Source organism: Erinaceus europaeus, chromosome 7 (assembly GCF_950295315.1).
Source record: "Erinaceus europaeus chromosome 7, mEriEur2.1, whole genome shotgun sequence".
NCBI lineage: Eukaryota > Metazoa > Chordata > Mammalia > Eulipotyphla > Erinaceidae > Erinaceus > Erinaceus europaeus.
The window spans coordinates 126773154-126787227 of NC_080168.1; the positions used below are offsets into that span (position 1 = coordinate 126773154).

A 14074-nucleotide genomic window follows, 5' to 3' on the forward strand; every position below is an offset into this window, starting at 1 on the left:
GAGGGGAGAGGAGATCACCAGAGACTGAACCAGGAGGTTGAGCCAGATGACAACTGTCAGCCCTCAGCCAGCAGTGAGAAAATTAAGACTGAATTTGGAAAACAGAAGAGTGCCCTGGGAGACTCACACCTTTCTGTTTCCATGCCCTGTTAAATCCAGCAAGAGCAGGCTAGACCTGCTACAGGCTTTGTTCCAGGGGGAAACTCAGGGAGGGTCTGCACGGGTGGTCCCCTCCCTGCTGGCCCCCACCCCCTCCTCAGGCTTCTCCAGTCTCCCCGCCCTTTTTACTTGTATAAATACTCTGAAAATGGGTGTGGGGGGGGCAGTATTCAGGCATTGTTCCCACCTCCACGGAGCGTTCACAGAGCAACAGAGAAGCATTACCGAGTTTTGCAGAAGCTGGTGTGACTGTGTTTGGATCTCTGTGACGCTGAGCAGTGGGTCTCTGTTTAGCTTTGTCATCGTGGATAAATATCAAAGACACTACAGCTTGATTCTTTGCCTGGGCGTTTCCAGGGAAACTGGGGCTGACTCGCTCTCCAGGGGCCTGAGCATCTCCACTCTTGTTATCCTTCCTCTTCTCCTTCTCCTCCCTTGGTTGTCTTCTGGAAGTCTCCTCTAACCCTGGTGTATAGATTGCCTGTGTCTCCTCCTCTTCCTAGCATTCCTCTTTTCTTTTCTTTCTTTCTTTCTTTTTTTTTTTTTTAAGAAAGACAGGAGGAGAGAGAGAAAGAACCAGACATCACTCTGGTACATGTGCTACCGGGGATTGAACTCAGGACCTCATGCTTGACAGTCCAGTGCTTTATCCACTGCGCCACCTCCCAGCCCACAGCATCCCTCCTTTCTATTTAGGGAAGGACCTTGGGATAGGTTTCTAGGTATGCAGGGAGGTGTGTGTGTGTGTGTGTGTGTGTGTGTGTGTGTGTCTGTGTTTTAAAGGGACTGACACCCAATTTGATCCATCACTATCTCATATTAAAACCGAGAAAAGTAGGAACGCTGACTGAGGCTCTTCAAGTTGTAAATAGTTGAGCTGAGCTGAACTTGAGCTCCTAAGGTCACCTGCTGCCTTCTCTCTTCTGCCTCTCCTCTCCCTTCCTCATTTTTTTTTTTTTTTACCTCCTGCTAAAATCATCAAGATTATTTCATGCTCTGATATGGATGTCAGCATTGCCATAGGTTATGGTTCTTCACATTTTTTTTTTTTTTTGTAAACAAGGTTGTATTTTATCCTAACCACACTTGTTGGGGGGGTCAATCTTCAGCCCACTTTACAGGCCAGAACCAGCACTCAGAGAGACTAGGAGCACACAAGTCACCAAGTACTCTGAATCCTGACCCCTTTGATTAATCCACTTCACAGAGACCCTCTAAGACTATGATATCACTCAAAGTCCAGAGCTGGTCACTGGGGATGCATAATGCTTTATGAAACTTGATTCTGTCTTTAAATTTTATCGTTTTATTTTTCCAGGAATTCTTTGACATTAATTTTGATTTTTTTTTTTTAAATGATATGTTAGGGCCAGGGATATAGCTTAGTAGTAGAGCACATGCTTTGCATGTATGAGTCCCTGAATTTGATTCCTGATACATGATTTTTTTTTTTTAAGATAATCAGTTTTATTGCTGGGTTATTTTGATACCCTTGATGTCTTCTCATTCCTTACACGCTATCCTGGCTCTGCTAGTAACAGCCGGGGAGAGGGCTTGGTTTCTTTCACAGACCCTACACTAATGGATGTTCATGTATTGGGGTGAAAACTGGACTGAGTTTGTTCACCACATTTTTAAAAAAGATTTTATTTATTTATTTATTTATTTATTTATTTATTTATGAGAAACATAGGAGGAGAGAGAAAGAGTCAGACATCACTCTGGTACATGTGCTGCTGGGGATTGAACTCAGGACCTCATGCTTGAGAGTCTGATGCTTTATCCACTGCGGCACCTCCCAGACCACTGTTCATCACATATTTAAAGATTCGTCACATATAAACTCAACGAAGAATTGAAGGGAAAGTATGATTTTTCAGGAATTTTAAACTTTATTCAGGAAAATTGAAAACACCCATATATTGGAGCAGATGTGGGGGGGAGGGACAGAGGGAGAGAACGGGGTGGGGGGAGAAAGAGATAGAGAGAGAGAGGGAGACAGACCCTGCCTGAGAATCCCTTGTGCTGGGTGGGCTCCTCTGGGCAGAGCCAGGCCACGCCCGCAGGAGTAGCTTATGAACATCGAAGCCCCGCCTTCACCTTTCTAAGCCACACCCACACCTGTTACCACTCCCATTCCCTGTGCCTGGGGAACATGTGTTCTGGAGTGGTGCAGCAGTGTCTGTGTTCCCCCCGGGTACTTCCTGTCATTTCTGACCTCAACATTCAGTACTTTAATTTCATAGCATAATGAAACTCCCCACCTCCCCACACATTTTTTTGTTTTTGTTTTTTCTTCATTTTCTTTTTTTTCTAGGAAGGGTCTATTTGGGAATAAACTTCCATAGGTACTCTTCATTTACCCCTCAGCCCCTGGGCTCTGGCTTTCAGCCTTGAGGGAAATGGAAGGAATAGTTGGATCGTTTGATCAAGGTTTTTCCTAGAAAAGCCCTAGACGGGCCCGTTACGTGTTCTTTGATTAATCACAGTTTCCTGTTTCCTAAAGCAGATGTGGCCTTGGATCTTTCAGTGAGCCCAGCTTCAAAGGAAAGGGGAAGGGAACCCACCTACTGCCCAAGTCTTGAAGCTCTGGTGGGGGCACGGCAGCCCCACCTTCAAGGACTCTGCACTTGAGTTTGTCCCTCCAAGGGAGCTCAGGTTCCCCATTTTCTTTGTGTTTTTCTGCCAGTGTGAACAGGAGAAATATTAGCCTTTAAAGATTTCTTTACAATTCCTTGAAAGCTGGCTGGGTGAAGTCAGCCAGGGGATTATGTAACAGCAGAACTCTATTTAAAGCAACAGTGTCTTTCTATAGGGCTCCACTGTTTTAGCCATCAGTTTTTGATATCAATTATAAAGAAAAAGATAATTGGGCCCGGGCAGTGGTGCACTGGGTTAAGTGCAAGACTGGCACAAGGATCCTGGTTTGAGCCTCCGGCTCCCCATCTGCAAGGGGTTGCTTCACAAATGGTGAAGCAGGTCTGCTGGTGTCTTTATCTCCCCCTCCCCACCCCGTCTTCCTCTCCTTTCTCGATTTCTCTGTCCTTTCCAATTAAAAAAAATGGAATAAACGGTCTTCAGGAACAGTGAATTTCTAAAAGATAAGATAGCTAATAACCAAAAAGATAATTCATTGTGTATGGGAGGAAATAAAGACTCCCTTCAATTTATTATTATTATTATTATTATTTTACTTTCTCTTCATTTCTAGTGGAACACAATTCCTAGGGTGTTGATTTGAAAAAAAAAATACAAAGCCTCTCTCAAGGAAGACAAGAGGAAATCATGTTCATTAACCTCAGACAGAATTTTGTTTAAATTATGGAGGGAAAAAAAATAGAAAAGCTTGCTAGCGCATTTGTTTATTTTAATCTAAGAGTTTTGGGGACTTTGATAAATACTTTACTAGCTTCTCCTTCCAAAGGGAACTGGGCTCAGTGAGGAGGGAAGACTCTGAACGCTGGGTAATTGATGGGTATGTCTCTCAGGGTGTTTTCACGCCTCTGGAAGGGCTTACCGGGCACTAATGATCCCAAGTGCCCCTCACATGCTCTTGCCTTTCTCTTTCTCCCCACTTTAGAGACGAGGGCACAGAGGTCCCTATGACTTGCCTGGCATCAGACTGCTCTGCTGGACGTGCCATTCAGAGGGTCTCTCTGGTATGTCACCACTGGAAGGCCCCCATCTCCTTTGTTTACACCAGCAGTCCTCACCCCCCAAGGGTGACTGCCTTGCAAGGTGGGGTGGGGGGGGCAACTGGCTCTATCTGGAGGTAGTTTGGGGGTGTTGGGAAGAGGGCAAAGGGGGAGATACTCTTTTCATCTGGAGGGTGGAGGCCAACCAGCTGCTAAGCATACTACAAAGCAATACCACTCCCAACAAAGAAGCTTCTGGCATCAAGGCTGAGAAGGCTCCCCCAGAGCTTTGTATCCGGGTGGGGATAAAGTCACGCCCTGGGCGTTTGCCTGGAGTTCCTCCTCTGCCCAGCTACAGCCTTGGCCTGTGTCCAGGCGCAGCTCCCGGAGTGAAAGGCACTGAGCAGAATGCCCTCGGGCAGTGGGCAAGTGGCCCCTGCAGAGTTTACCACCGGCCAAGCCGCGCCTCCTGCGGATCCGGTGTGCTCTTCTGTAATTTACAGTCTCAGGGCGCCTGTCTTCCTGGAGCCGCCGCCCCGGGAGGGAGGAAGCCTGTGCAGGGGGCCGGCTGGCCACCTGCCCTACTAGGGAGGCCGCACCTGGGACCAGGCCGGGCGGGACAGGCGCTGAGCACGCGGCCTCCCCTCCAGACCCCGCCGTCCCGGGCGGCCCTGCCAGAAGATGACCTATTGAACATTTCCAGGAACAGCACTGCCAAGCCTGTCAACTGCTTTCTTGGAAATACACTCAGTGAGGATGGCAGGCCTCCAGCAGGGAGCGTGGAAAGCCCGGCCTGGACCACCCTGGGAGAGAAGTGGCAGCACCAGGCTGCAGGAGGCCTTGGGGTCTGGGATGCCCAGCCCAGCCCAGCCCAGCCCAGGGGCCTGTGGAGCCCAGCAAGCAGCGGGGGAGGAGGCCTTTTCCCCATGTCCTCGAGAGGAGATGGGGGCGCCCCTCAGGGGAGCCTAGGGTCCAGGGCCTTACAGACTTGGTGCCACTCTGTGACCTTCCTGCTATGTTTGTTCAGACAGGTGGCCAACCTCCACATCCTCTGAGGAGTGCAGGCCAGATGTAAGTATCAGAATGGGGCCCCTGGCAGTAGCACCAGGTTAAGCACACATAGTGCGGAGCACAAGGACCTGCATAAGGATCCTGGTTTGAGCCCCGGCTCCCCACCTGCAGGAGGGTCACTTCACAAGCAGTGAAGCAGGTTTGCAGGTGTCTCTCTTCCCCACCCCCTTCTCCTCTCTCAATTTCTCTCTGTCCTAGCCAACAACAAAGGCAGCAGTAACAACAATGATAAACAATAAGGGCAACAAAAGGGGAAAAAATAGCCTCCAGGAGCAGTGGTTTCCTAGTGCCAGCACAGAGCCCCAGCAATAACCCTGTCCTGCAGGCAAAAAAAAAAAAAGGAATAAAGAAAGAAGAAAGGGGACTTCTTTACTCCTTCATTCTTATTGCAACATCACCTCTTCCATCCTCTAAATACAGATGTAAATAAGAGGCCCAAATAGAATTTTTTTTTGGAAGAAGAAAACATCTTGTAATTCACCTTCCCCCCTGTTTCTCTTCACTCCCTTTTCCTCTCATAGAGACTGCCATTCTTCTAGAAATCTGACCACCCCAGGGTCTCCCTGTCGACTGCCCTGTCTAAACTCATGGCTGGAATGGGGATGCCCCAAAGAGGATCTTTCAAGAGATACACCTTCAAGAGGCAGGCATCATAAAAGCAAGAGACCAACACCTTTCTGCTGTCTGGGATGTTCCAGGGTAAAGTGAGTTTGTCACTCACTTTGAAATGATGAAAGTCATTAAGTGCTGGGAAATTGTGCAGATGCAGTCACATCTGCCATGTTGCCCCCTCAGGCTACTGCTAGTTCCCACCAGAGTTGGGACATTCTCTGAGAGCCTGTTCCGCCATGTTGTGCCCTCAGGGCATTGTCAATTCCCCCATAGTTGGCGTGCTATGGTTACTCCTCTCCCTTCTCATTCCGCACCTCACTCTCTTGCCCGCCTTTCACTTTGGTAATTAGACGCAGGGAAGGTTGCTGTGTGAAGCGACCATTTTTGCTACCTCCACGTGGCCCAAACTGCTTCTCTCTCACCCAACTCTGAGGTGCCAGCGCAAATAAAGGATAGAGTTCCCTTTCTGCTCCAAACCTCCTTTTTCTGCGTCCTGCTGCTGCAAGTGACAATTAAGCTTATCAGAGCAGGTATGTGACAGGGGGTGCGGAAGAGAGGGGGAGGCCTGTGTGATCTCTCCACTACCAGCACTTGTATACTCAGAGACAGAGAGAAGGAGAGACACCACAGTGTTGGTGCTTTGCCCAGAGTTGTAGTACTCTTGTGTGGTATCAGGGCTCAAAACCAGTCAGAGAGCATAAGACATACCTCAAACTGTGTGCTGTCTTTCCAGCCCTATAATCTTTTTTTTTAAATGTAGTCACTGATTTTTTAAAATAAGATATTATTATTATTATTTTGTTTTTAGAGTTATTGCTGGAGCTCGGTGCCTGCACTACGAATCCACTGCTCCTGGAAGCCATTTTTTTTATCAGAGCACTGCTCAGCTCTGGTTATGTTGGGGCTGTGGATAGAACCTAGAGCCTCAGAGCCTCAGGCATGCCAGTTATTTGCATAACTACTATGCTATTTATTCAGCCTACCCCACCCACTCACTCCCTTTTCCCCCAACAAATGTTGCCTGCATCTTGTCTCTATGTCAAGAATTGCACTGGACAGACATGATTCCTAGCTTCAGGGGTCTTACAGTTTGCAGGTATCACAGACTTCTATGAATGACCAGCTAGCAAATGTTTTAGGCTTTGGGAGTCCAGCTATCTCTTGATAGCACTCACTGTTGGATTCTGCTATTGTAATATGACAATATGAGTGTTGATGCGTTCCAGCAAAGCTTTATCATAGGGGCCAGGAAATAGCTTAGCCAGTTGGGCATGCACCTTACTATAAGCATAAAGTCCTGGATTTGAGCCCCAGCAAAAACCAGGAGCACCACCGACAGGAACACAGAGCGAGCTCCATGGATGGTGGAACAATACCCTGGTGTTTCTCTCAACGAATTTATTTTTTCAGTCTGTCAAATGTAAAACATTAATTCCCCAGTAAAGAAATTAAAAAAAAAATTCATCCCTGACCCTCCAGCAGAACCAGAGCTGAGCAGTGCTCTGATAAAAAAGAGAGAGAGAAAGAAAGAAGGGAAGGAAGGAATAAAGGAAAGGAGGAAGTAAAGGAGAAAAGAAAGGGAAATACTAATATATCTTGGTCAGCAGTAGAGCACAGAATTTGCAAACCAGTGTCCCTGGGTTAGGCCATCAGCACCACGTACACTAGAGTAGTGCTCCAACCTTCCTCTCTCTCATTTTTTAAATATTTTATTTATTTACTTATTTTACTTTTTTGTTGTCCTTGTTGTTTTATTGTTGTAGTTATTGTTGTTGTTATTTATTTTTTCTCATTTTTTTAAAAAAATTTTTATTTAAGAAAGGATTAACAAAACCATAAGGTAGGAGGGGTACAACTCCACACAGTTCCCACCACCCAATCTCCATATCCCACCCCCTTCCCCTGATAGCTTTCCCATTCTCTATCCCTCTGGGAGCATGGACCCAGGGTCATTGTGGGTTGCAGAAGGTAGAAGGTCTGGCTTCTGTAATTGCTTCCCCGCTGAACATGGGCGTTGACTGGTCGGTCCATACTCCCAGTCTGCCTCTCTCTTTCCCTAGTAGGGTGTGTCTCTGGGGAAGCTGAGCTCCAGGACACATTGGTGGGGTCTTCAGTCCAGGGAAGCCTGGCCAGCATCCTGGTGGCATCTGGAACCTGGTGATTGAAAAGAGAGTTAACATATGAAGCCAAACAATTTGTTGAGCAATCATGGATCCCAAGCTTGGAATAGTGGAGAGGAAGTGTTAGGGAGGTACTCACTGCAAACTCTAGTGTACTTCTGCTTTCAGGTATATATTTTGCAGTAGTTTATGGATATGTGTGCACATAAGCTCTCTCTCACAGAAACTGGTGTATATCTAGGTTATGGGACTTTGTTAGAAAGTGAACTACCTGAGATGAAATTAGAGTGTACTATAAAAGGAAAGATCTCACCCGAGTAATGAAGCTGAAGGGTTGTCATTCCACACGTGAAGTCTCTGGACACAGTCTGAGGTGAAGCATGTTGAGGTGGCAATCGTTGCGTTGGTTAGGTTGTGATCAGCGGATGCAATATTATTTGGTTTGGATTGGGAGACGCATACGGGAAAGTGGGCCCTATCCAAGGGTTCCAGGACTGGGGGAGGTAGTGGCTCTATAGTGGAGATGTGAGGTTCCTGCTGTCTTAGGGTTCAAAAAGACAATTGATAGTTAATGTTATCATCACATTATTTGGTAATTGGGTTAACTTTGAAAAGTCCTTTTGTTATGGTTTGCTGTACAGTATCCAGTATCTTGTGTATAGCTGTGCTGTTGTTGTTGTTATTGATGTCGTTGTTGTTGGATAGGACAGAGAGAAATGGAGAGAAGAGGGGAAGACAGAGACAGGGAAAGAAAGACAGACACTTGCAGACCTGCTTCACCGCCTGTGAAGCGACTCCCTTGCAGGTGGGGAGCCAGGGGCTCGAACCCAGACCCTTACACCGGTCCTTGTGCTTTGTGCCATGTGCACTTAACCCGCTGTGCTACTACCTGACCCTCCCATTTCATCTAAAAGAAAATCCTATAAATTTTGTTTGACTTTTTGTTTTCTTTTACTTTCATATTCAGACAATGTTTAAAATGACCTACCACACTATGAAATCAACTCTCCAGGGAAATGCACGGCATTTGACTTGTGGCTTGGCATATCTTCTAATGCACACTGACACACCTCAGTCTGGAAAACACAGGAAGTCAGCCTAGACCATGTGTCTTTCAATCAATATTGATTAAGCTGGGCTAGCTAGGCCATAGTGCTCCCTGCTAGAGTACCCATGCCATCGTGCTCCAGGACCTGGGTTCAAGCTCCTTGTCTCCATCTGCGGGGGGAAGCTTCACAAATGGTGCTTGTATGTGTCTCTTCTCCCCCTCTTCCTCTCTCTCACCCTCCATCTCAATTTCTCTCTGTCTCTATCCAAACAAAACAAATAACAACAACAAAAACCATTGGGAATGACGATCCATTGTGGAGACATCAAGCTTCAGCAATTTTGCCTGGTGCAATAAAGACTTTAAAAAAAAAAAGCCATTGAGCAAAGCATAAGGCTATAGGCATTATGACCTGAATGAGAATGACTCACTTGTGCCTTACCCAGTAGGCTTGCAGAGCCTGCAGGACAAAGGAGACAAGACAGACAGATGTTATTCACAGACACAAATATATATACCTATGGGATAAAAAAAAAAACCAAAACAAAACATTAAGGACAGAAGGACATTTCTTCAAGTACGGTGGACTTTCAGAATCAGGACAGATTTTCTTTTGGCTGAAAACTCAGGGTTGGCTTCTTACCAGTCATTCTGTTCAGGCTCAGATCCACTCCCTGCCCTTTTGTGCTCGCTCTACACCACAAGAAGCTGACTCCTGCAAACCACATTTCCCTGGCTGCCTTGCCAGTTGGCTCCAGCACCGGGGAAAGATCAGAGGCCTAGAGAAAGGGAGGAGCTAGGCTGTCTCCTCCCCTGTCCTCTATCCCCCTGCCCCTCCACTTCTTTTCCTCTTTTCTCCTCTCTTTCAGCCTCAATTTTCTCACCTGTACAATGGGAACCAACTGTTTAAACTTCACAAGGTTTTTGTGAGAAATGAAACAAGGCGTGCAAAATGCTCAGCACAATACCTGGTGTGTATAAAGATTAAGCAGAGACTAGCACTGCCCATGGTATTGGCGTGGGAAGAGGTGGTGGGGTGGTGTATTAGTAATGTTTACTAGGAGTGAAGAGTGTGAATTAATCTATGTGAACCCTGATAGCTTGAAGCTGCATTTTGGAGATGGAATGGGTAAGACCTGATAAATGAATTGACAGACCAACTCTAGCAAGGTATTAGGAGAAAGCAACACAAAACAAAAACAAACAAAAAATTGGGGTAGTGATATCAAAGGCAGCCAGAGACAACACATAAGAAAGAGGACCTTGGGAGAGAAAATTATGAATTGTTTTTAGATGTGGTTTGGGTTCTTTCTATTTGGAGAGAGAGAGAGAGAGATGTTTGAAGGTTTCTCACTAATGAGGCTTCTTGACAGAGATACACATATATGCTCTAAGTTATCGACACCAAAAATTCATCCTGATAGCTATTAGACATTCAGACCTTATAGAGAACTAGAACCACAGAAACTCTGGCCCACAGTCTAGTCCACAAGGAAGAAGCTATTGTTCTTTACTTAATAGCTTTCCCTGCTCAAGTCTGCCTCTGTTTTTGCTTCTCTTTTTGGGCATCCTTCTTCCTGCCACTGTGATCTTTCCCTGGAGTTATTTATATTCTTTGCCCTGCATTCAAGATGATCACACTGATCACACTCAATGTTTGCTACCCAACATAAAACTTCCTGACTGGGCCATGCTCTCGGCTTTGATCACCTCATCATCATCTCCTGAGATCTGGCAGACTGGATGCCTAAGGCTTAGCATAGCAGTTGTGACTGGCGTACCAATCTCATAGATAGTGCCAAGACTCACCTTTCTCAAAAGAACTGTGACCTGCTGCTAGTCTGGTGTAGATACAGTGAGCCAGAGAGGCCAGTGGAGTCTCCGCAAAACTGAGGAAATCAGCTTGGGCTACAACTGAGCGAACACTGTTAGACATTGCATATGCTTCTGATCATACAAAGCCAAATCTATCCAAAGTTTAGGGCAAAGAAGCCAAACATTATTTATGAAAAAGATAGCTTTTTTTTTTTTTAAAAAAAAAAAAATCCCAGAAAATTAGATGATTTGCAAAGGGAGGGAGTTTCCTTTTGTCCTTTCTTAGAAGAACAACTTTAAAATTGGCATAGGAGAGTGGGTGTGGTGAGACTAGGGTTTTTCTTACTGCTTTGAGACTAAAGTATTCTACAGCTCAGGAAACAAACAAGCCAACCAAATTCTCTGTGCTTCTTCCCAGCACTCTTCACATTCAAGACATTCATCACACCCCTTAGAACTCCAGGGACCCAGAACTTGCAACACACATATTCACATTCCAAGGACAGTTGATACAAACTCATTTCTCTGAATTTCTTTTAAAACGTAGAAGGGGGGTGGTGAACAAAGACACAAAAGAAAAACTGTAGTGCTTTGAAAAGCCTATCATTGATGGAAACCGATTCTTTATATATGCAGAGAGAGAGAGAGTGAAAGGGACCACACAGCATTGAAGCTTCCTGCAGTGTGGTGGCATCTAGACTCCAACCTGAATTGCACCTATGGCAAAGCAGCACTGTCCAAGTGAGCTCTATTGCTGGCCTGTAGATGCTCTTAAAATTACAGGTGAAGAGGCCGGGTACTGGCGCACCTGGTTGAGCTCATATGTTACAATGCACAAGGACCCAAGTTTGAGCCCCCGTTCCCTACCTGCAAGGGAAAAGCTTTGTGAATGATGAAGCAGGGCTGCAGGTGTCTCTCTGTCTCTCTCCCTCTCTATCACCCCCTTCCCTCTCGATTTCTGGTACTGGGAATACTGTGAGAACCAGGTTGAGCGTGGTGAGGCTTTTCCCATTGAAAAATGGGGAACTGAGGAAACAAATCTCCTTGTCAGACTCCCTCTTGCGAGGTTGAGCTTGGAAGAGACACGGACTCAATTTTTTTCTTCCCTGTCAGTCCCTCCCTGTCTCCAGAGACACTGCATTTTTCTGCCTCCAGGAGCTCAGCATTCCTTAAAACATTAAACCATTTCCCCTGCTTCACCCTGCATTCCTTGATACAATGGCCTGCCCTTTTATTATCTACATATCAATCTTCTGCTTCGTCTAACATATGAATTAAGGTCTCCTCCCTATTTTCCTGCAGGGTATTATTGATCCTACCAGTTAATCCCCTAGCAACAGTTGCTAAGGAAGTCCCTACCTTTCCCAGCCCCTTTTACCTTTCTCCACACCTTTCCTAACCATGTATGGTATTGTCAAGCCACTTCCATTTTCCAATTTTGGTCTTCCATGTTCCGGCCTCAAGGAGTGGGTGCTTGGACCAGGAGGCTGATGCTGGGGGCCCTTGTGGCTTGCGACATGTGGCTTAACCCGGTGTGCTACCGCCCAACTCTGGGCACTCGGATGAATAAAAATTTCAACAGCCTCGCTGCTACAAGCTCGGTTCCTGGGTCATCTCTCTTGCGCGTCACTAGCTCGACATTCTGCCTCTCTCTATTCAATAAATAAATAAAAACAATAAAAAATATTTTAAAAATTTACAGGTAAAGACAAGCAGGACCACAATTATGGAAGCTGTATTCAAGTGGCAATATGTCTGCTTTTCTTTTTTTATTTTTATTTGTCATTTAATATCGATTTACAAAATTATAAGATTGGGGGCCAGGTGGTCACACAGTGGATTAAGTGCACATAGTGCAAAGCACAAGGACCTGGGCAAGGATTCTGGTTCGAGCCCCCGGCTCCCCACCTGCAGGGGAGTCGCTTCACAGGCAGTGAAGCAGGTCTGTAGGTGTCTGTCTTTCTCTCCCCCTCTCTGTCTTCCCCACCTCTCTGTTTTTCTCTGTCCTATCCAACAACGACATTAGCGATGGCAACAATAACAACAAAATGGAAAAAAATGACCACCAGGAGCAGTGGATTTGTAGTGCAGGCACTGAGCCTCAGTGATAACCCTGGAGGCAAAAAAATAATAATAATAATTAGAAAATAATAGGGGTCTAGTTCTACATTGTTCCCATCACCTGAGTTCTGTGTCCCTACTCCCTCCATTGGAAACTGTGGTAGTTCTCCCAAGGCCACAGATAAGGGTTGACTCTACTCTCTGTAACTACCTGTCTATATTTATGTATACCTGCCCATTTTTCCTATGGTCCTGCCTTCTGTTCCTTTCTAAGTCACACCTACTACTTCTGAGTGTCTCTCCCCCCCTTTTTTTTTTCCTCTCTCTATCTCTAGTTCTCTCTCTCTCTCCCTCTCTCTCTAGTTTCCTCTCTCTCTCTCTTTCACTTCTTGATAGAACTGGAGCTCAGACCCTCCCCTAACTTTTACCCCTCTGGGAGTATGGGCCAAAATTCTTTATGGAGTTCAGAAGGTCAGAGTTCTGGCTTCTGTCATTGCTTCTCCACTGGACATGAGTGTTGGCAGGTGGATCCACACCCCCAGCCTGTTTCTATCTTTACCTAGTGGGTCAGGGCTCTGGAGAGGTGAGGTTCCAGGACATATTGGTGTGGTCATTGGCCCAGGAAGTTCAGGATGAAATCGTAGTAGCACCTACAACTTTGTAGCTGTAGCTTAGGAGTTTCTGGAGAGATCCTGGTTGTATTTTGTTGAGTTTTCAAGTGACTTTTTATTTATTTATTTATTTATTTATTCTAGTTTATCAGGATGGCTCTTACTCCATAGCCACACCTCCAGAAGTCCCTGACCAGGGCTTCTTCTTAAGTCTTGGAGGGTCCCTCCCTCACACCTTTTCAATCTCCTGAGTATGTTTTCCTAGATTCACTGGTGGCTACATGAGTTCATGTCTACTTTTCTTTAAATCCTTGAGAGAGAAGCACCCTAGCAGGAAAACTCCTTTATTGGAATAATGAAAACATTTAAAAATTAGTTAAAACAGCCTGGGGCAAGTAGCTTATGGTGGTAGAGCACAAGACATATGTCTGAAGTTTCTACTTTGCTCCTGGTGTTACTTGTACCTATATGATGCCTCACAAGTGAATCTCTTTCTTCTACATATGAAATAAAATAAATCTTTAAATAAAAATGAAACTCACATACAACCATGAAGAGGTGGATAATTTAAAAATAATTCCCAAGACTTTTTTTTTTTTTAATTCTTGATTTATTGGATAAAGACAGCCAGAAATTGAAAGGGAAGGGGATGATAAAGAAGGAGAGAGAGAGAGACACCAGAAACACTGCTTTCACAACTCCCAAAGTTTTCCATCTGCAGATGGGGCCTGGGGATTTGAACCCAGATACTTAAGCACTATAGCATGCGCATTCAACCAGGTGCACCACCAGCCGGCCCCAACTCCTTTCCTTTTAGTAGCATTTTCTTCTTGTTGCTTTCTACTTTCTCCTGGGCTTACTCTTTATCTTACATGGAAAGAAAACACTTCCTCCGTGGTGGTTGGTTTATTTTCCAGACTCTCTCAAATATTTAAGATTTGA

General features: G+C 45.6%; 1 protein-coding gene across 2 annotated transcripts; it reads left to right on the forward strand.

The window, feature by feature from the left end:
- The first annotated feature begins 4 nt into the window (after positions 1 to 4).
- On the forward strand, positions 5 to 5435 carry LOC132539530 (uncharacterized). 2 transcript variants are annotated; one of them, XM_060195544.1, is made up of 3 exons: positions 5 to 73; positions 3740 to 4865; positions 5387 to 5435. In XM_060195544.1, the coding sequence occupies exons 1-2, from the start codon at positions 47 to 49 to the stop codon at positions 4847 to 4849; spliced, it is 1137 nt and encodes a 378-aa protein (XP_060051527.1). In that variant the 5' UTR covers positions 5 to 46; the 3' UTR covers positions 4850 to 4865; positions 5387 to 5435. The 2 variants fall into 2 exon arrangements, with proteins under 2 accessions (XP_060051527.1, XP_060051526.1); XM_060195543.1 differs by having other exon boundaries at positions 3740 to 5435.
- Positions 5436 to 14074: the final 8639 nt, after the last annotated feature.

What these genes read in the sequence shown, in the direction of transcription:
- LOC132539530 (XM_060195543.1), top strand. Translation starts at nt 47, where the DNA reads ATGACAACTGTCAGCCCTCAGCCAGCA. An exon ending in CTGTCAGCCCTCAGCCAGCA is followed by an intron (nt 74 to 3,739) that starts GTGAGAAAATTA and finishes TCCCCACTTTAG; the next exon opens with AGACGAGGGCACAGAGGTCC.